Raw genomic sequence first — 21,894 nt, forward strand, 5'->3', positions numbered from 1 at the left:
TGGGTCACCGCAGACCCAGAGAGCCGCAATCGACCACAGGCTGATAAACGTAAAACTGTTCCAATCTATCTTTCTTCATTCGAAATCCGCATGCCCTCAAAATCAATACGGCTCAGCGCCCTATTAATATCAAGTTTTCTCGCAGCACCCTCAGCCTTCCTTTCAATGTTTTGTGAGTAAGTCATGGAGGAAGGAAAGAACACAATAGAGGTGACTGCGTCATGTTTTATGAAGCTGGCTCTCACCTACGCCCCCACCCTACTTGGACCCGTCTCAGCACGCTCGCGCATGCGCAGCAGACAATGCAGCAGACGTGTCGACACCACTGCACCTTGCATTACTATTGGCTGCGCCGTTGGCCAAAGACTCCCAGTAGTTCTTTCTTGTGAAAACGCGTGACTACCGGCACACTTTTTAGCGTGCAGCTAAGACAGCGATGGCCTCTTTTGAGTTTACCTTCCTCCATGGCATAAGTTAGGCAACGCCCCGCACTTGGCCATGCTATTCAGCCCACTCAACCCCATTCAGTTCCTTGGCGTCAGCAGCAACGACAGCAGGGACTCCGGAGTAGCCACGCGCACGCCACCGTTTGCTGGAACCGGCGAAAATGCACGAAAATTATTAGAAAGTGTGCGGGAGGCGCCCACCGAGCGGAATATGAATGGCTACAATTTCTTTTCGAAAAATGAATGATTGCGTTGTTTGCGACCGTTGCCGCAGCACAAATGCCAAAGTCGTTCTGGCGTAAAGTGGCACAATTTTCATCTCTTCTCTGTGTTTGGCACAGTCTGGCGCAAGAAGTTGAGTTTGTATCAAAATGGCGCATTTGAAGCAGGAGTCACATCCCTGAATATGCACAGCAACTAGTAAAGGTGTTTTTATTAACATCTGTTTTAAAGTGGCACATGCATTTGTGCACAGGTGCTCAATATACTCATGTTACCATTAAAAGGACTTCAGTATGTACAAGAATAGTTGAAACAAGTTCTGAACAAAGCTGGAAACCACAAAAATACAAGCATTCCTATTCAAGGTCGTGACTCTGGTCCCAGTCTGCAACATGAATGCTTGATGGAGTCATAAAAAAACTTTCCATATATAGTTCACTCGTGACTCAAGAGATTTAACTTTCATGCTAAAATTTGCAACAGAGCTAGGCACCAGTGGGTACCTTGCTCTAATTCCACCCCGAGAAAAGCAAATTTATGCCAGACAAGTTTTCCTGTGGCGACATGCAAAGCAGAGCCATGTTACGCACTGGTGAATGCTTCTTTTTAACCGCAACATTGCAAGCTCTTTTGTGGATAATACCAAGACAACGCTGCAGCTCAGTCAAAAACCATATCATAAGACAGTAAGAAAAACAATGACTAGACAGATGACAAATCAAAATTTTTTCCCGTTTCTGAAGTGGCAACTTCAAGACACTATAACTAAAGTCCTGTGATGGCAAGAATGATAATTTTATCTTTTTTTGCATTCCTGAGCATCAAGAAAAACCAAGGGCATACATTTTAGCAAGTTCCCAGCAGCAAAAATTTTCAATAGCTTGCAACAAAAACCTTACATAGTATGAACTACATATGGACTCGTTTTTCATTAAATTAAATACAGCATTTGAAATCAGCACACAAAAATACATGTCCCCTGAAGATTTCACAACTGCAACTTCATTATTACAAATTTTCAGCTTAAAACCTTCTTCCTCCTTTCACAATAGGCCAAGAAGTCTAAGCGACAGCCACAACTACGAGATAGGTCAAGCATCATGCACTTCTTTACCACAGGCAATAAGTAGGTATTGAATATGTATGCACACCGCTCTGAGCCAAAACCACAGATAAAGAAATGAGTGTTCACGATGCATTCGAAAGTCCAACCCACATCACGGACTGCTGCAGCGGCCAAGACCAAAGAATGAAAGCTTTCCAGTCACAATCTTCTTCAGACAAAGAAGTACCGTATTTGCCAAACGCATTCAGCTGCATGGTTTGTTTTTCACTTTAGTATAGCGGAGCTTTTAGAACTTCCCTAAAGGGCAAAAAGACAAGAAAAGTAAGAGCAAGGGTTATAGTCACCTTACAGAGATTTAAAGCTTCAGAAACAGAATAAGTGCTCCAGTATATCGCAGATGAACCATGCAGCCTGGTTACATTTGGCAAAGACTGTACCTAGTCCCAGCTGCTGCAGACCACGGATTCTAAGCATCTGGGAACCAAGCCAACATTCTGCACCCCTGACATCACAACAAATGCTACATTTGGTAAGGTTGGCATAATGCAGAAAGTGCTGACTGGACATAATGAAAACGCACCTCACATGGTTCCGCAATTTTTTAAAAATAGGCTTTTTGAGTTAGAAGAGCACATTTTTCAGCATAGCATTGTCAGCAGTGTAGTGCATCAGAATATCGATAAGACATGCCAACTAGTAAGCCAGTTAACTAATACTGAATAGTTAACTATTACTGTTAGTCTTCTTATTTATTGAGAGTTGTGTAGCCCACCATAACTAATATCCACATCAGTTTTTAGAATTTCGAAAACGCAGTTGCCCTCGGGACTGTTGCGCAACAAGTTTTGGCTATTTCAATGAGTTACGTACGTGCACTGCAGGGGTAGCTTTGCCTGCAAGCTTTTCGAAAGTGCATGTTTTTTGGTACAATGTAGGCAGAATTTGCTAGGTCACAGCCCTGAGGGTAACTGCGTTTTCGAAATTCTGAAAAGTGATATATTTTACTTATGGCGGGCTACAGCCCTCTCAATAAATAAGGAGACTAACAGTGGTAGTTAAAAAAATTAACTATTCCATGTTAGTTAACCGGCCTACTTATTAGCATGTCTTAGGTGTATTGTGATGCAATACACTGCTGACAATGCTATGCCAAAAAAAGTGCTCTTCTAACTCAGAAAGCCTATTTTTAAAAATTGTACAACATCTTAGGTAAAGCACCCGGCATGCACCTAGCTCTACAAAGAAGTGCCAGACAGGTCCCAGGTTTCTAACAGCTTTTTATACACCGAGACCACTCAGCATGTGACCAAGTCAAATGAAATGACGTAGCAAATCAACAATTAATATGTTATAAGAAAAAAAAAAGATCTCCTTATTACTGAGCACAGGAAAAGGAAGTGAAAGCAAAAAAAACTGACCAGCAATAACTTTTTGTACAGTACCTTAGCTTCTCCCAAGTCTGTTTTGCAATTTCATGAATTTCCGAGGTCAATAAAGAGCAGAGGCAATCAGGATGCCGTATGGCGCAGACTCCAACGTGCGCATTTTTTAGAAGTAAATCGAACCTCAAAGCAGCAAGCACGTTAAAATCGGATGCAAAACAGCAACCATGCTACAAACAGTCCCAACATCATTGCCATCATGATTACCATGCCAATTAAGCCTTTCTGTGCTGGCGTTTGGCATGGTTGACATCTTGGAGACGTTAGACAAAACTACCTTTTCTTTTTCACAAATATGACCATCCAAAGTGAGGGGCCAAGCTGCTCTAGAACTGTGATCAGCTCTTGCTGCCCTTGTTGCAGATGGATTCATGAGTGAAACAAGATTGGCTGTGTCGAGAGGAAGCATGAAGCATTTTGTGTCGAGAGGAAGCATGAAGCATTTTGTTGCAATTTTTCCTCTTGTTCACGGCAAGCATGGCTGTCATATTTTACAACCACTCATTTTCCAGGCTGCACTTGTTTGTTTGAAACTCTCAAACCTGCTCAGAGGCCTTCTAGGCTGAAGTTTGCAAAGGAGATCATTAATGATTAACTGAAAATACTAGCTGCTTGTGAGCTCTAAACTGGCTATCAGAAAAGTCTCATTGTGCATGCAGGCAATCAAAAAAGCAAGAACTTAACTCAAACTGAACAGTGCAATGGCAGACTTAACTAAATCTGAACGGTGCAATGGCAGTTGCATTAAGATGAGTACATAAATTTTTGCCTCCAAATTTAAGCCCAAAAACGGCAATTGTGCACATTTACCAGCATAGTTCACAAGAAGTCTCCAAATTTTTTCGGTAAGAACTCGATACACTTTGAATCATGTTGCAGCGTGGGTAGTTATGACAGCGGCAGGATGTGCTGACATTTGGCTACGGTGAAACGGGCCAGAGTACTGCCACAGTAGTTGAGGAGTGTTCCCCAGAAAGCTGGTCACTACTCGTCATTCAGGTCTCCAAGCAGCGGGTCCTTGAAGTCGGTTGTCCTCGGCAAACACCTTTTAGCAGATGACGATGGCTGGCTGCCCTTTTTTTCACTTTTGCTGACCTTTGGCTGCACTAGCTTGGAGCTGAAAATGTCATCTGAAAGAAATGGAAGGAAAACTTGGCGCCAGAAACTATAGCTGCTCTACAAACCACTGCCAGAGGTTTGTAACATATGCTGAAGGCGTCATTTAGTAAATTCTGTTGTCACAAAGCCATGCATACATAGGCCAAACCGGCAGATGTCTAAATGTTGGTTGGCCTATGTATGCATGGCTTCGTGACAAAGGAATTTACTAAATGACGCTTTCAGCATATGTTACAAACCTCTGGCAGTGGTTTGTAGAGCAGCTGTAAGAACACAACTAAAATGTGACAAGGCAGATTTCAGGACATCTGGGAGTTCATTGTCACGATTATGAATGCACACCCGAGTTGCAAAACACAAGTGTGCTGCGTAGGTGCAGACAAAAAATCACTCGTGAGATTATTGAAGTTCGTCCAATGCTTAGGGGAATCCCCCAAGATTACTGAAGCAGTGAAAATCACAAGCCTAAAAGACAGCTTTGTCAGTACCTTTTCTATAACCCTTTTGGATAAGCAGTTATTCTTATCAGGAGCTGGGTGAAAGTTGGAGCAGTTTCTATAAGCAGATTAGGCATGCATGCGGATTTTCCCTATGCCCAGACCAGGCTGGCCAGGTGTGGACTTCATGGAGCAGAAATGGGACGTCACATGACATTCCCGGTGGTCTGTGAGCCAATGGACTGCTGTGTGAAACGATGTTAATGAGGCTAATTCATTCGCTGCTGCTGCAACCTCTATCAATGTACCCGAGTGGCATTGTCAACTAAGACACCGAGGCACTGTTCACCACCATATGCACTAACAGCTCTGTGTTCAACAAGGTGTACCAATGCACTACGCTGAATGTTATGCACAAATGATGTTCTTAAGTGATCCACTCAGTACAAAGATGCTATGTCAAGAACTTCAAGGGAGAAACAAACCTGTCTCATCATCAAACAGGGTGTCCTGCTTCCTTCGAGACGACCGTGCACTACTGCTTGCCTTTGCTGAAGGAGCAAAGATGTCACTGTCCTCCTCACCATCATCGAATATGCTCCCAGAAACCCTTTTGGGCACTTCCTGTGGCAGAACTTCCTTCACTGTGCCCTGCAGTCATGGTTCATTATTCAAATCATTGACCAAGCCAAGGAACTGGCCAAAAAAAGGTACACAGACACAAAAGCAGCCATAATCAGGACAGCACTCAACCTCTACCCTTAGTTTATTGTTAATTGTTTGCATTTGAATCCTTTGGCTCAACACAGGCAAGAGTTGAGCAGATGGTACACAGTGTTAGTGCACTGGGTGCACATGGCTTTTGTGAGCATGAATTAGCAAAGCGAAAAGCAGGAAACGTTAGTACAGTAGAAAAGGCCTCAACATAATTAAGTCATTCAGACCAGCAAAACTGTACACTAAACAATTTTTTGGTGATGGCGTGGCTCTGAGAATGCTGTTTGATAATCTGATGTTCAACAAAAATGTTAAGTGTCAGTTTAGAAAAGACTGAGAGATGCCTTCCATCTTTCTATAATAAGTTCTACTGATATATATTCAGTCACCGCATTTTATTGCTTTACTGCATTGTACCGCATTTTTTTCGCTTTTGGAAATGTTTTTGAAGTAGAGAACGCAATACGTCTCGATTGGGCGGGCAAAGAGCACTTCTTTGCTAATAAAAGCTGGTGTTCCTCAAGGTTCCATAATTAGTCCCCTGTTATTTAACGTCTACTTGAATGACCTTTCGAACGCTGTGCCTGTAGGCCTGTATCAGCACGCTGATGATACTGTCCTCGTATCACAGTCGCCGAACTACCCTGACTCACTTTCTCCTCCTCAACCTGCAGCCACTATTGCTATGGACTGGTTCTCACACAACCTAATCAAAGTTAACAGCTCTAAGACTCAACTTATATGCTTTCACACAGCGATGAAGAAGGCAGATTTAAACCATCAGCTGTTCTTGCACGGGTCTGATTACAACTACAGTGAAACACCTAGGAGTATACTTTGACAGTGCTCTTTCATGGAATGATCACTTATCCCACGTTTGTAAAACGCTCCGAGCCATCTCCTGTGTGCTTTACAATATTAGGTACCCCATGCCGCTTTCAATATGCAAAGTTATTGTAAACGCTCTCAGTTATAGCGTACCGCGTTATGGCACAACGATTTAGGGTCACTGTGCAGTTCGTTGGAAGTACAGGATCAACTCTCTCCCACGATCTTTGTTAAAAAATATTGGCTATGATTTACGCCTTCACTCCAATTCTGATATCTTTAAGGTATTTTCGATACCTGATTCTGATCGCCTTTTGATGGGAACAATTGTTCTGAAACATTTTTGGTTTACTGACTATAAGATTCCGTATGTTCCCACACGGTCTCTTCGACCGAAGGAACCTTTTTGAATTCCCCAACGATCTACAAGATATGGAAAGCGAGTAAGAGATTATTAGAAGCAAAAGATTACAGTCACTGACCAAGTCAAAGTAAAAACAAATTGACGTTTCGGAACCCGTACGGGTTCCTTGTTCACACTGAGGCTAAAATGGCAGTGGTCGAAACTTAAATACCCAGAATATGACGTAATGACTGTATGTACACGGGTGGCATCGTTCCTTCCTTCCGGTACATAGTATCGGGTGTCGTCTGGATGAATGACGACTCAAGCAAAAGGCGTGTCGTCAGGTTCCGCTCTTTGGAAAGAATTGCGGCGTTGTCCCAGGCGATATCATGCGTTTTTACATGCGCGTGCTCGGCAATCGCACTGGAAGCCACTTTATGGTTATCAACATCGCGCTGATGTTCTTTCAATCTTCTGGGGAATTTTCCCGTTTCGCCTATGTAAACCTGGTTACAATCACCGCACGGGATTCGGTAGACAACGCCGGGAAAGCGGTTATCTGGCAGGGGGTCCTGGACGTTCACCAGCATACTTCTAAGTTTGCTGGAAGGCATGTGTCCGATGCGTAGGTTATACTTCGCGAAAATACGGGATAAAGCTTCGCTTATACCCCGTACATACGGAATTCCAGCAGTGGCAGTGAAAGCCTTACGACTGGAAAAGCTCGTTTGCAAAATATGTTTTTGGATTCTTTTCACAAAATGGTCGGGATAGCCGTTAGACGAAAGTTCTTGGCGTATCATTTGAAGTTCGGCTTGCAAATCTTCTTTTTCTTTGCAAATTCGTGTCGCACGCGTCACCAAAGATGACACAACGGATCTTTTGTGGGCAATCGGGTGACTCGAATTAAAGTCTAAGTACTTTCCTGTGTGCGTTGATTTCCGGTATACTTTGAAGAAGAGTCCATCGCCCTTGCATTGTACCAATACGTCGAGGAACAAGAGCATGCCTTGTTATTCATATTCGACCGTGAACTGGCCTCTGCTCGAATGAATTCAATTGTTGCAGTAACCGGGAGACGCGGGTGCGCCGCGTTGAAGTTCCTGCAGACGACGAGCCTGTGTTTCCCCGCCACGGTGCTTGCTATGTGAAGAAGCGTCTTGAATTTCTGCTTCCAGTGTAAAGGGCTACCGTAGACGTTGAGCAGAAAGGTGATGTTCTTTTGGTTCTTGCCCGTAATGCCCTCGATGAGAGTGTATACAATTTTATTGTTGTGCAAGTTGTGCTCAATGAATGTGAGGCCCTTGCGAACCAATGTGCATATCCCTCTACCGCCGCTGACATTCGGAGACTTGGCGTATACCCGGTAACCGCGTAGCGATACTGCATCAGTGCAAGTCTCTTGTATAATTATTATATCAGGCTTGCATGCTACTTGAGTTATATGTTGCTGCAAGACTGCCTTCTTGCTAGCGAAACCATTACAGTTCCAGTGCCAGGTCACGAGACCCTTCACTGCTGTAGTTATGGCTGTTGCTGGAGCGGCCATGATTGTTGCCGATTGTACTGCTGCGTTAGTTGCTGTATTGCGTTCATTAACTGCTGACACATCTGCTCGATGGCAGCGAACCTGTCGTTAATCATCTTGGTGAAGGTTGTTTTAATATAATCTTCGAGCCCGTCAAGGTGCTCCTCGATTTGGTTGACCTTGTCTTTCAGGTTGTCCACCTGGTCGTTAAGCTTGCGCTCCTTCAAGTTCTCGATCGCCCGTCTATTCGGTGCCGGTTCCTTTTCTGCGGATGTTGGTGGTACACCACTGCTGATGCTGGGTGTGGGGTCACATATTACCACTTGGGGCGTTTCGTTACTGGTGAAAAGGGTGGTCAGAAGGCTCTTGATTTCTGCGATCTGGTTTGCCATTTTGTTGATAGTAGCCACTTGCCTACTGACTTTCGTCTCGAGCTCGTTGTTCTTGCTCCGGAGTGCTTCGTTGGCTTCCTTCAACGTCCTCATCGCCTCGTCTTCCCTCGTCTTGGTGTTGTTGTTGTCGTCGGCGTTCTTGTTGGTGCTAATGATCTTGGTGGTTGCGGTGGCATTGGAGTTGGTGGTGGTGGTACCCCCCTGTGCATTCTTGGTATCGTGCCTTGCTACATCAGCCCAGCTCACGTGGTCACGTGACTGTGATCACTTACAGCTAAGGCTACGCTGTCTATTCTCGTTGGCTCTGCGCTTTGAGACGGACACGCGGCGACCAGCTGGGCTGGCAGGTGTTGCGGCTGTTGGCATCAGCGATGGAAATTCCTCAGCTCTGAGAGATGCTCGTTGTTGCTGCTGCACTTGTTGTTCGGCCATCTTGCGCTCCCATTGCCTCTTTGTAACTACGTATGGGGTCTTGTACCTATTCTTACAAACCTTGTCACCGGTCAGATGTGGCCCTCCGCACAATTTGCAAGCGGGGGTGCATCTATGATCTTCCGGGGGGGGGGGGGGGCGCTGCGAGCGCGAGTGACAACGGACGAACTCCACGTGAGCTCCGCTGATTTCGTGTTTTTACCCTAGACAGTGAGACCCTACAGGTCAACTTTTCCCCGTGACCAAGCCAGATGCCTCGCTAGGCAGATCGGACGCCTCCTTAAGCGAATCTCCAACAAGCATCATGGCATGCGAGAGTCCAACCTCCTGCGCCTCGTTCAAGCTTTCGTCTGCTCCCGCATCACCTACTCTGGACCCTACTTACGTCTTACTCGTGCCGAAAGCGAACGGCTAGACGCGTCACTTCGAAAAGCATACAAGACGGCCCTAGGTCTTCCCATGTCCACAGCTACCCATAAGCTCATGGCTCTCGGAATCTCCAATACCGTGAGCGAACTGATCGAAGCAACCCTCACCGCCCAGTATGAGCGGCTCTCACTCACACACGCTGGCTGAGCGGTACTGCAGCAAGTTGGGATCTCCCCGCCGAGATCGGCCCCAAGTTACGCTGAACTTACATCGGAATATCGCCTAAATCTCCGCATTCCTCCCATTCCCAAACGGATGCACCCGGAACACCACGCCGAGAGACGGGCCGACCGGGCTCGTCAGTTCGAGAAACGCTTCAGCGGACGTCCGGACGTCACGTATACGGACGCCTCTTACCATCCATCGAGGCCAGCGATGGTGGCGGTAGCTCTCGCCCCTCACCGCAGCTGGTACACAGCCTGCAGCATTCGCAATGCAGAAACAGTCACCGCAGCTGAGGAGGTTGCCATTGCGCTCACGCTAGCCGACCCTAATACCAAAGTCGTCATCAGTGACTCTCAACAGGCTATTCGCAATTACGATGCTGGCCGTATCTCTTGCCAGGCGTTACACATTCTACGTTCTACAGCACCCTCTTCCACATCTCGCTTACTTCTTTGGGTTCCAGCCCACGAGTCGCTCAGCGGAAACGCCCAGGCACACACTCTCGCTCGAGATCTCAGCTGCTGAGCCGAGAGTATGATCAGCCACCCTGCTTCCGCTGACACTAATATCCCACGCGCTTCTCTACTCACCACTTACACGGACATACTCCAGCACTACCGACTCCAAAGGTGCACATATCCTCCCGCACACCGCGATCTAACAAGACGCGAGGCCGTCCAATGGCGCAAACTACAAACTGGCAGCTTCCCACACCCCCTCTTATACAGCAGGACCTTTCCGGAACAGATAGCCCCCATGTGTAAACACTGCTCAACTTCGGCCACACTCATACACATGGTGTGGACTTGTACACATTACAACACAGACAACGCAAACACCCCAGAGACGTGGGAGTCTCTCCTGTGTACTTCCAAGCCAGCAGACCAACGCTGGCTTATCCAGCGCGCGGTGGAGGCCGCGGCATCCCAAAGGATCCCCGCCGACCTCCTCTAAGTCAGCGCAACCGGTCCTTTGACTGGTCCCCTGTTTTTGGGCGCAATAAAAGAGTTTACCTACCTACCTATGATCTTCCTTGGGGTCAACGGCCCCGCAAGCAAAGCAAGCCTTCACGTGGCGGTGGCCCACCTTTCCGCACTGCTTACATAAACCGAATTGTTTTCCGTATAGAAGCGGCACCTGGTGAGAACGGGACCATAGCACACGTAATTTGGGACCTTCAGGCCCTTGAAAGCCACTATGACTGTAGTCGAGCGACCAATCCTCTTCGCGCCAAGTGCCAAGGGATTTCTCGAGTTAACAATATTTCGGTCGATTGCGGCCGATAATCCTCTATTGGTGTACCTCTAATAACGCCTTAAAGATGCTATATGGCGCAGTTTGATATGCGCCAATCACATGTTCCTTGCCACCAACGCAGATCGATTTTATCTCAGTGTAACGTGAAGCACGTATATCATCAGGGGTACTCACCACCATAATGTTTTGTTGCAAGTTGGGGCAGAAAGTATCCGCTGCCCCGTCCTCCCTTGATACGTTCACCACCATCATGATGGCCAATGCCACAGTGGCGGTCTGAGTTCTCGCGATGTTAAGGCCTCCTCGAGGCTGCAATATCACCTTGGTCTCCTCTCTCGGTAGGGTGTCCGGCATCCTTGCTGCCCTCGTCACCGAAGCTTTCACATTTCTGGCGAAGTTCTTCATCGTAGGTCTTGATTGGCGAGCGGCAATCTCCTCGCCGTCCAAGGTCTTTATACGCCGGCCTACGTGCGACCAGTCTGCACCGCTGTTGAATTCCTTGGAAGAAATTACTTCCCCTTGTACCTCAACACACATCTGGCTAACTCCGGAGTTCGCCGGGTCTCGAACAATGGACGTCTCCATCTCGGTGGACATGTTTGTACAGCCGCCGTCTGAAGACGCCGCCCTTCCCTCGCCGAGGTTAGACCTGGCTATGGGCAGTTCCAGCTGGTCGATTAGGCCTAGCGGAACGGTGCCGACCTCCACAGAAATTGGCGAAAAACCGTACCTTTTGGCAGCCACCGGAACCGGTTGATAACCCACACCTTCACGGACACAGTGGTAACAGTTATACCATGGTAACAAATAAATAGCACTGCAAAATTGGTCATAAAAGGCGGAGCCGATGTCTCCACTTCGCTGCCATTTCCGAGCAAATGCCCAAGAGGACGAGGGGAAGGTGGTCGGACCAGCGTTCCCTTGGCTGATAAGTCGTAAGGGCAGCCTTCAGTTGTCGATGCAGATGTTCCACCATGCCATTGGCCGAAGGATGGTAGGCGGTCGGTCGTATGGATGTGGCAAACGCCCAGAATATTGGCAAGAGCAGTAAACAGGGCTGGTTGAAACTGGCGGCCGTGGTTGGTGGTGACGACAGACGGGCAGCCGAAACGAGAGACCCAGCCGGCAATGAAGGCCGAAGCAAAGGTCTCAGCCGTAGTCTATCGTATTAAAAACCAGCCCTAAAAAACACAAACAGAGGACGAGACGAGACACACGGATCAGCGCCTTCCATGTGTCCCGTCTCGTCCTCTGTCTGTTTTTTAACGCTGGTTTTTAATAAGATGTATCGCCACCAACTCGCCCAATCCTCAGTTCTTTGGCTGTAGTGTCAGCTATGGGCAGCACCTCAGGCCAACGGGTGAAACGGTCCACACAGGTAAGCAGATAAGAGGCCCCACGTGATGACGGGAGTGGTCCAACAAGGTCTATGTGAACGTGGGAAAACCGTGCGTCAGGCGGCTGAAAAGTAGAGGCAGGCGTGACGGTATGCAGGTGAACTTTGACGCATTGGCAGTGTAGGCACGTTCGTGCCCAGCAGCGGACTTCGGCATTGATGCTTGGTCAAAGGAAACGAGATGTGATCAGCTTCTGCGTAGCACTAATACCAGGGTGGCTCAGGCAGTGCAGTTTTTCAAAAATGGTGCGACGGAAAGCCAAAGGTATGTAGGGGCGCGAGACGCCAGTGGATGTCTTGCACGTAATGAACTGGGAGGAAGACGGCAGTGGCCATTCGGCGAAGGACAGGGACGAGGAGCGAAGGCATTGCAGCTCTGGATCAATGCGCTGTGCAGCCGCTAGCTCCTCCATGTCCACTGGTGATTCAGACGCCATGGCACTAACACGAGAAAGCGCATCAGCAGCAGCATTCTCCGGGCCATGGACATGACGGAGATCCACTGTAAACTCTGAGATAAAGCACAGCTGGCAAATCTCGCGTGCAGTGTAGGTGCTGTGGTTCCTTTGGAAGGCAAATGTCAAGGGCTTATGGTCCGTGATGACGTTAAAGTCCTGGCCCTCCAGGAAGTGGCGAAAATGCTTGATGGCGAGGTACACAGCAAGCAATTCTCGACCGAAGGTGCTGTATTTAGTCTCAGGTGACTTCAGCTTTTGGGAGAAGAAGCCGAGGGGCTGCCAACTAGAGACGTAACGCTTAAGAACTGCGCCGAGGGCAATGCTCGCGGCGTTGGTGACGAGGCGCAGTGGAGCATCAGGAACTGGATGTATGAGCAAAGTGGCAGCTGCGAGTGCCTTCTTGGCAGCAGCAAATGCAGCGGCAGCATCTTCAGTCCACTCAAGTGGCGCAGCAGAATCTTTTTTCCTAGCCAAAAGGTCGGTCACAGGCTTCAGGAAAGAGGCACACTTCGGAAGAAAACGGCGATGAAACTCCAGAAGGCCCAAGAATTCTCTGAGCGTTTTGAGTGACGTGGGGGCGGGAAAATCTGGAATGGCTTTGACTTTGCTGTCGAGAGGCCGAAAGCTTTGTGGAGTGACAAGGTGGCCCAGGAACTCTATCGTAGCCACGCCAAAGAGGCACTTGTTCGGGTTGACGTTGAGCCCATATTCATCCAGTCAGTGGTAGAGGATGCGCAAATGAGCTTCATGCTCAGAACCAGATGAACTTGCTACGAGGAGATCATCGATGTAAGCGAACACGAAATCGAGGCCTCGCGTAACCTCGTTGATAGCTCACTGAAAGGTCTGTGCGGCGTTGTGGAAGCCAAAAGGCATCCGCACATACTCAAAGAGGCTGAACGGTGTGGTAATGGCCGTCTTCGGAATATCAGCGGGCTCTACAGCAATTTGATGATAAGCTTTCACTAAGTCAATTTTAGAGAAGATAGTGCACCCAGCCAGATTTGACGTGAAGTCCTGTATGTGAGGAAGTGGGTAGCGGTCTGGTAAAGTGTGAGCGTTGAGTGAGCGGTAATCTCCACATGGCCTCCAGTCACCCGGATCTTTCTTTGGCACCATATGAAGTGACGAGACCAATTGCTGGAGGAAGGGCGCACTATGCAGAGTTCCAGCATGTGTTCGAACTCACGGCATTCTCCCAACAAACGGCGAGGGCGAGCAAACACCGGAGGCCCCGAATTCACAATGTGGTGCGTGATCAAGTGCTTCACCGGTGACTCTCTGGTATGCGGCTTTGTGAGGTTGGGAAAATCAGCCAGAACTTTCGCATACGGCGAAACAAGGACGAGAGTGCGAAGCCCCGTTGCCGCAGTGGTAGAGAGTACGCCGTTGACGGAGAGGTGCGTGCTGAGGTCTATGAGGCGGTGAGCTTGCATGTCGACGGCTAGGTTGAAGAAACTGAGGAACTCCACACAGAGAACAGCTTGCAACACATCAGCGATAATGAAGATCCAGCGAAAAGTTTGGCGCAATCAAGTTAAGCGTCAGGGACCATTGGCCATACGTGCGAATGGGGGAGTTGTTGATTGCTTGGAGCGGGGAAGTCTGTTCGTTGCGACAGTAATCTGCCCAAGAGGCCGCTATGACACTAACTTGTGCTCCCGTGTCGACCAGGAAACGAGTGCCAGTAATCTTGTCAGAGACGTAAAAGAGGCGGAATGTCCGTTCACCAGCACCACTTGCCGCCGTCAGTGGCCGGCCGCAGCGTTTCCCGGCCAGGAGCACGGGTGTTTGCACTTGCGGGCAGAGCTGCCGAAAATACGGTGGTACCAGCAGACAGCTGAGGGCGCGGTGGCTGGCCACGTGTCGGATGGTTGGGATTCCGGGGAGTGGCAGCGTGGCCTGAACCTCGGCGGAGAACGGCACTGCAAAGGCACGAGGACATCGAGCCACTTGGCAAGAGCATCAAGTCGACATTCGATGCTGTCAAGCTGGGAGTCTGTGGCAGTAGTTGGAGGCAGACTGGTTACAGAGCTGACGTTGGGGAGCCGTGAGTGGTCCGCAGCACGGTCAGCAAGTTCAGCGAGCTTGTCTAATGAAACATCACCCGCAGCTGCGAGGATGGGGACCATGTGTTGGGGAAGACGCTGAAGGAACCACTCGTGAAGAAGTGGGTCGTGCTGAGCAGCGGTCTCCCAGAAGCTGGTGCATGCGACGGAGGAGCTGCGCAGGCCGACTGTCACCAAGCTCTGTAGCGCTGAGGAGCTGCTGGAGCTTGGTGCGCTCGGACATGGACTTGCGGTCGATGAGAGCTGCCTTCAACGTGTCGAAGGGGCGAGCCGTGTCCGGCGAGCTGATGACGTTCACAAACTCCTCAGCGACGTCAGGAGGCAGGGTGGACACCAGGTGCAGAAACTGGGTCCCTTAACTGGTGATACGTCGCAGCTGCAAATGCGCCTCAACCTGCAGGAGCCAGGCTTGGGGGCTATTGGGACAAAATGGCGGTAGGCTGAGTGGCTGGAACGCAGGCACCGAAGCACCGAGAGGCTGAGCGTTCTGTGGCGTGTCACCGCCGGTAGGAAGGGTGGAAGAGCCAGGGGAATCCATCTAGGATGATGGGGTTGCGAGTTCGAAGCCGGGTCACCAAAATCTATCGGAGCTAAGGCGAGGAAGAACCAGCTCCGACAGCGTTGAGATCCGAACTGTTTACTTGCGCTGCTCGCGATACGGCGGCCTAGCCCAAGTTCCACTTCCTTGTCCAGCGCCGCGTGCCATGGCCTGCGAGCCGATCGTGGCGTGAGGGACGCTACAAGCTCCTTAACGCTAGCGTGTTAAAAGCCCTTTAAACAGTGACTGGTGTAAGGCGGTGCATCACACAGTGGCATCATTGCTGACCATACTGAAAAAAAAAATGAATAAATAAAGCACGCAGTTGGTGCTCCCACCTCAGAGGGGGTTGCTGTGGTGCTTGACGATTCTGAATTTCCAGTCTGGCGGAGGAGCACATTGTCATCTGGAAGAAAAGTGGTGAAAAACAAAAAAAAAACAGGAGGAGCTGAGTGTTCACTTCTAGGCTGCACATGAATGCACAAGCTAGCACAACAGCCATCATCACAAACACACAGACATGCCTTCTCGTCAAGGCCACAGGTTGCCAAGTGCCAAGACATGTGGCGCAACACCCACATGATTCAAGGAAAAGGAGTGTGATCAATACAGCTAACTGGTGCTCACCTGACATCACGAGAGAGCAACAAAAAAAAGTCAAAGCGAAGACACGAACAAAGGACAGAAAAAAAAAGAGAGAAGAGTTGTGATATGCAGATGAAAATTAGAGTGCTGGCAATAAGATACACCGCTCTACAGAGTGGAAATTTCATATACCCTTAATGGTATAATTAGCACCTCATTCTGTCATACTAGTGAAGCATCTGCATTTGTTTAAATCTAATGAATTTTTTTTGACCAAATTTTCGTAGCGGCAGTCAAAGCTCCTTGCTCAAATTCATATATACGTGGCTGCAGGGCTCAAAATATGGCAGAACAACTTGAAACAATCTTTTCAAATAAGAATGCCGCATTCTCCTGGTAGCTGGTGTCTGCAAACACTGACAACGCAGATATGACAACTGCCTACCACTATTGAGGGAGATATGCCTGCACACAAACATGCACACACAAAGACAAATACTACGCAAGGTGTTTTAACTTAGACTGTTAGTAATTTTTAAAAATAGGTTTTTTTTAAATCGAAAGTGCTTTCTTTAATGGATTACTGTAGGCAGTGGTGTGCTTCAGAATATAGCTAAGACGTGAACTTGCGGGGTGGCCCGCTATATACAACCTTTGTCCTAAAGTTTCGAGACTGATTTATTTTCTTCTCTAGAAATGATTCCCCAAAACAAATGTTGATGCGTATGTGTAGCGCCATCCTTTCTGGCTAACCTGAGCTATTGATGTTACATGCTGTGGAAGCCGCTAGATGGAACTACACGTAGAAAAATACATTGTCACTAGTCATCCGCGCATTCTACTGTGAGTGAATGTAAATTATAAAAAATCCAGGCGCTAAGAAACAACAACACAGAAGGGGCACAGTGTATACCAACTAGCTCAGTTTTCTGCCCTGTTGCAGTGAATGTGGAGACACGGACGTCCACCTCGAACAGCGTGTAAACATAAAATTCTATGTGAAGCTTGGCAAGAGAGCCATGCAGACGTATGAGCTCCTTCGTGACACTTACGGCAACGAGACATTATCGCGGGCGCCAGTTTGTGAGTGGCACAACAGGTTCGTTTTGGGGACAACGTCAGTGGAAGACTACACAAGGCAGAGGCGCCCTTCACCCTCACGGAATGAAAACAACGTGGCTCGGATCAGGGAAATTGTACAGCAAGACCGCACTATTTCAGTCCGCATGCTATCAGATGCTCTCGACATTAGTAAGACAACATGCCACCAAATTCTGCGCGAGAACTTGAGGAAATGAAAGCTGAATGCCAGACTTGTGCCACACTCCCTCACACAGGACAGAAGGACACGCGGGCATCAGTGAGCACTGATTTTCTCTCCGAGGCATAGAAGGATACTTCATTCGTCGACAGCATCATTGCTGAAGACGAAACATGGTGTTTTCGATACCATCCTCAAACAAAGAGGCAGAGTGCCAAATGGCGATCCACAAGCTCTCCAGCGCCGAGAAAGGTGCGGTGACAGAAGACCAAAACGAAGACAATGCTGATAGTTTTTTTCGATGCCAGAGGTGTCATACACCACGAGTTCGTCCCACAAGGGCAGACGTTAAATCATGAGTTTTATATCCGCATGCTCCAACACATGCATGATGCACTGCGGCGCCGTCGCCCTGGCTTATGGGCATCTGGACTTCGCCATGATAACGCAAGGCCGCACAATGCTCTCAGCGTGACCAAAGATTCATTACAGAACCGACATTTCAATGCCGATCTGACACATTCTCCAGTTCTCATGACATCGCAGTTGCAGTGCAACAGAGGCTAAGCAGGAAAGGAAAGAGTCCTTTTTCTTCTTGATGTGGGCTGTGCTACTGCCATAGATAACTAGGCCGCGAGTATAGCCTGAAATCACACGTGATTTCCAAGTGCCTCAGTGAAAGATAGTTAAACCCTACGTCATAACAATAGGTCTATGCTGTTAGCCCTATTTACAAAAACCCTATAGCGTCAAGTCGAGTGAGGGGTCGGGCTGAGCAAGGTCAGCCTAACTCGACCAATGCCTGTTTACATGGACTTGATTTTAGCTAGTCGAGACAGGTTCAACTGCAGCGACACCAAGTGTCGAGCAGCACATTGCGAGCGGGCAGTTGCAGCCTCCAAGAATGAGGCAAGTCACCGCTGTTTCGGAGGCATGACGGCGCAAGCGAAAAACAAGTTTGCATTTCTCCTCCCCTCTCCCACTAACCTGACTTTTCCACTCGACAGCAAGCACATCCCGGCAGTGTCGAGTTGAGCCAACCTACCACTTAATGCACAGTTTACTGGACCCGACACGTCAACTCCCGACCCGACTCGGCGCGCATTTACATGAACCCAGTAACCGGTTTTCGTCCCGATAACTTGACTCAACCCGGCCCTGTCGGGTTCATGTATACGCCGCTATTGTCTGGAGGGCCTCCTATGAGGTGTATTTGCTGCTGTATTCTTACTTGTATCGTCCCCTGAGTCCCTATACCCATGCGCTAAGGAAGGAACAATGCTGCTCTCCCACATCGTCCTAAATAGGGGGGCCATCTTCCCGAGAGTCACCTGTGTTTTGGTACCTTACTGTCTAGCGGCCGGGGGGAGAATTTGGGTGTCGCCTTGCATCCCGCCGCCTTCTCTCATCATAAACTCAAGTAAAAAATTAAAACCAAAATCCTTTAGAAATACAGCCCAAGCAAGAAAAAAGGAAGGAAAGAACTCAAGTTCATCCAAGTTCTGAGAAAAGCCTGCGTGCACAAACATAGATAAACAAGAGGTTGGTCGCAGAGTGTAGTAGTGAAAAAATAGTCTGACGCCAGATAGAGCCACGTTGCACTAGTTAAATTTGGCGCGAATTTCAAATCCTGCTGAAAATACATGCACAACTTTCAGAGCGTGTAAAATGCAAACACTAGGCTCAATATGGATGAAAATTGAGGCTTAACAATCAAGAAATAGAAAGGGGAGGAAATGTTGGAACGGAATCTTGATGACATGAAGACCAACATATCTAAAGGTAAAATTTTTTTGGATATTTATCTCTGATTTGTAAAAAAATTAAACTTAAAGAATAAAATCTGTCTGCAACATTTCCTCTATCCACTAGAGAAGAAAACGCTGTCACAAACCTCATAAAAATCAAACCATATTCAGACTTGCTATAGTTTCTGAAAGTTCCCACGCTTTTCTTATGGACACTGTCACTGGTGAACAATCTTAAGGACCATCGGTTATCTTGCCTTCGCATTACATGCCCTGCCCAAGCACTGCCACTCAGCACGAATTCACACAAGATGAAAACAGAGGTGCTTTTATAATGCATATATATAATATTTTTACAGCCTTAGAAAAACAGGAGTGTTACTATAAGAATGTGTCCATTAAATGAGATTTTCAATTGTGCACTACGTGGATTATACATGAGAGTTTTGCATGGTCCCCTAAAAGCCGTAACAAGGGGTCTACTGTAAATGTTTATTACTCAGCCAATGTCAGCATACATTGACAGCACAAAAAAGTAACTCAAACATTCTAAATGCTGAGGCTGAGGACGTCGGAGGTCAGAAATTTTGTACAAGGTGAGGTTGAGGACGAAATAGTAAAAATGAGGGCCTTCGCCCATCTCTGCTGCAGTGTACAAGCACACAGCATTAGCTTCCAGTTTCAAGGTGCATGAAGCTGTGAAAGTGGCCGACTAGAAAAAACTGCAACTGCCTTACTTGCAGACCAGACAAGCCCCACAGGGCGTGAATGCATCTGAGAGCTTGTGCTTAGCTTGTGCTTCTAATCTTGCTGTGCACAACGGCTTCATGGAGGCTGAGTGAGCAAAATACAAGGCAAATTATGCTTAGCATTTCCATTTTCAGGAGCCCTCAGCACACTGCGCTTATGTTATTTGGATGACATTTGTCCATCAAAAATGTGTTGCATGAGAAAGCAATAAGCCAGTTGAGGCTGGTGAAGCTTTCACTTCACAGGAGTTATTGAAAGTTTACTGCATATGGAAGCTGCAACGCAATAACACATGCATATGTTCAGGCGAACGGAAGACTACAGGCACACAATACAATGCACTGCACAACAGAGTCGCTAAGCACCAGTCACACTTCTGCTCCAGCCGTTCTGAGGAAGCCTCACGAGATGAATGTCTGGCACAAGTAAAACTCAGGCAATTGTTTGCAATACAACATTGGTAATACCAGCAAATGTGGCGATGAGCTGCGCCTGAATGAATGCACAACACGCAGGTCAGTATTCCCAGTGGATCATAATGGTCCCCTAATGAAAGCACCAACACATGGACTGGTGTTAAGCTGTTGGTGTGTCAGTGAACATTCATGGAGTACTGTGTGAACGGACACATTTCAAACCACAAGTTGCATCTGACATCACCAGTGACAATTTGAGAGTCCAACATAGCCTTGTAGCACCACCCGCGCCGCGCTCGGCACGCAGGCCATGGCACGCAGCGCCAGGCAAGAAAGAAGAAATTGGGCTAGGCCACCCCAACGCAATAAAAAAAAAACACTTCGAACCTCAACGCTGTTGGCGCTGGTTCTTCGTCGCCTTAGCTCCGACAGCCTCATGCAATGCACCACTACACAATGCAAATAATGGAACAAGTGGGGAAAAGAAAATAATATGAAAAATTGAAGAGCAGTGGCAATAAAAGGTAACAAAAAGCGACGAGGCTGCGCAGGGAGACGTGGAGTGGTCCCCCTTCGAGGCACGGGAGGCAACGGCGAAGCTCAATTTCAAGATGCGCTTGTGGACTCTTGGGCAGGAATGCTGGCCCCATAAAGTACAGCATTGTCTGCTCTACTCTGGTATGTGCACGCGCTGGAAGAGGAGGGTACGAGCGTTTGGGAGCAAATACGGAGCGCCACTGCCTATGATCACGGACACCGAAGGCACCTGCTGGAGAAAAGGGAAGCTGCAGCAGCGTGTGGTAGCGATGAAGACAGAGCGGTGGAAGACCAGCGCAGAGGTCAAGCCAGCTCTCGGACTGTACACCGCGCTCAAAAGAGAGGTTGTGCAGGAGCGCTTCTACAACAACTCCCTTGGCATTGCCCTACCCTGAGGATCGGGCGGGGGTGCTGCACACGAAGAAGTAGCAAGCCTGGATTGCCGGCCAGGACAATTAGGACACCATGTGTAAGATGTGTGGGCAGGAAGTGGATACGATCGAACATGTTCTGATATGTCGATCGTTCCACCCCTGCCAACCGAGTGGATGTACCCTTCCCCAGGCGCTGGATTTTGACTCAGGTCAACCAACAGAGGGCAGTGCGACCGACAGCGAGGTGAACAAACAAGAAGCCATTTCAAAGGCCAGGGCGGTTGAAACAATAAAACGCCGCCTTGAAAATTGGAATAGGCTGAAGCGTTAGGTAGCGGTGACGACACGGCCGGACAGACTCAGCCGTAGCGTCTCAAAGTTGGCTAGGACTTCGGTGTAATGTCCACCCGTTATAAAGAGATAAGCCTCGCAGCCAATCCAAATCCAAAATGTGAAAAATTTCCAAGTGGACATCAAAGATGCTGCAATTTCCGTGGCGGCCAGAGTCATTAAATCCCAATCTTGTGGTGATGTTACTGATAGAACGAGCGGTTAACCATACAGCACGTCTGCGAGTCTGTTGCTGACAGAAAACGTAATGATGAAGGAGGGATACGTTTGGGTGTGTTGGTTCATCGTCGCAAAGAAAGCACAACAAGCAACTACAGAGGACGAGGACTCATCCTCTGCAGTTACCACGCTACACTTTGTCTGACGTAAAGCTGACTGGGTTGGCTCTGAACTGACGCTCGAACGCCTCAATTGCACCGTCATGGTGCATTCCTCTTCTCAGTCTGGCAGCTTCTCGATCCCTGTGCAGTCATTTCTTCTTAGTACTGCGAACTTGTACAGGTGCGAGTAAAAAATATTAGCATAAGTGACTTCACCAAAGCAGTGCAATTGCACTACGCTGCTGGTGTGGTACCGCCACAGTTT

General features: G+C 48.2%; 1 protein-coding gene across 11 annotated transcripts in view; it reads right to left on the reverse strand.

The window, feature by feature from the left end:
* Positions 1-853: 853 nt before the first annotated feature.
* The window catches only part of LOC144136175 (uncharacterized), a 218,473-nt gene continuing 197,432 nt past the window's right edge, over positions 854-21,894 (reverse strand). For 9 of the 11 annotated variants that reach the window (XM_077668229.1, XM_077668228.1, XM_077668231.1 and 6 more), the window contains 3 exons: positions 15,626-15,693; positions 5,218-5,383; positions 854-4,306 (listed from right to left, as the gene is read on the reverse strand). In XM_077668229.1, coding sequence (XP_077524355.1) covers positions 4,161-4,306; positions 5,218-5,383; positions 15,626-15,693 — 380 coding nt within the window. In that variant the 3' untranslated portion in view covers positions 854-4,160. The remainder of the gene's footprint in view (positions 4,307-5,217; positions 5,384-15,625; positions 15,694-21,894) is intronic. The other 2 variants (XM_077668236.1, XM_077668235.1) reach the window with 1 other exon arrangement.

Source organism: Amblyomma americanum, chromosome 6, assembly GCF_052857255.1.
Source record: "Amblyomma americanum isolate KBUSLIRL-KWMA chromosome 6, ASM5285725v1, whole genome shotgun sequence".
Lineage (NCBI taxonomy): Eukaryota > Metazoa > Arthropoda > Arachnida > Ixodida > Ixodidae > Amblyomma > Amblyomma americanum.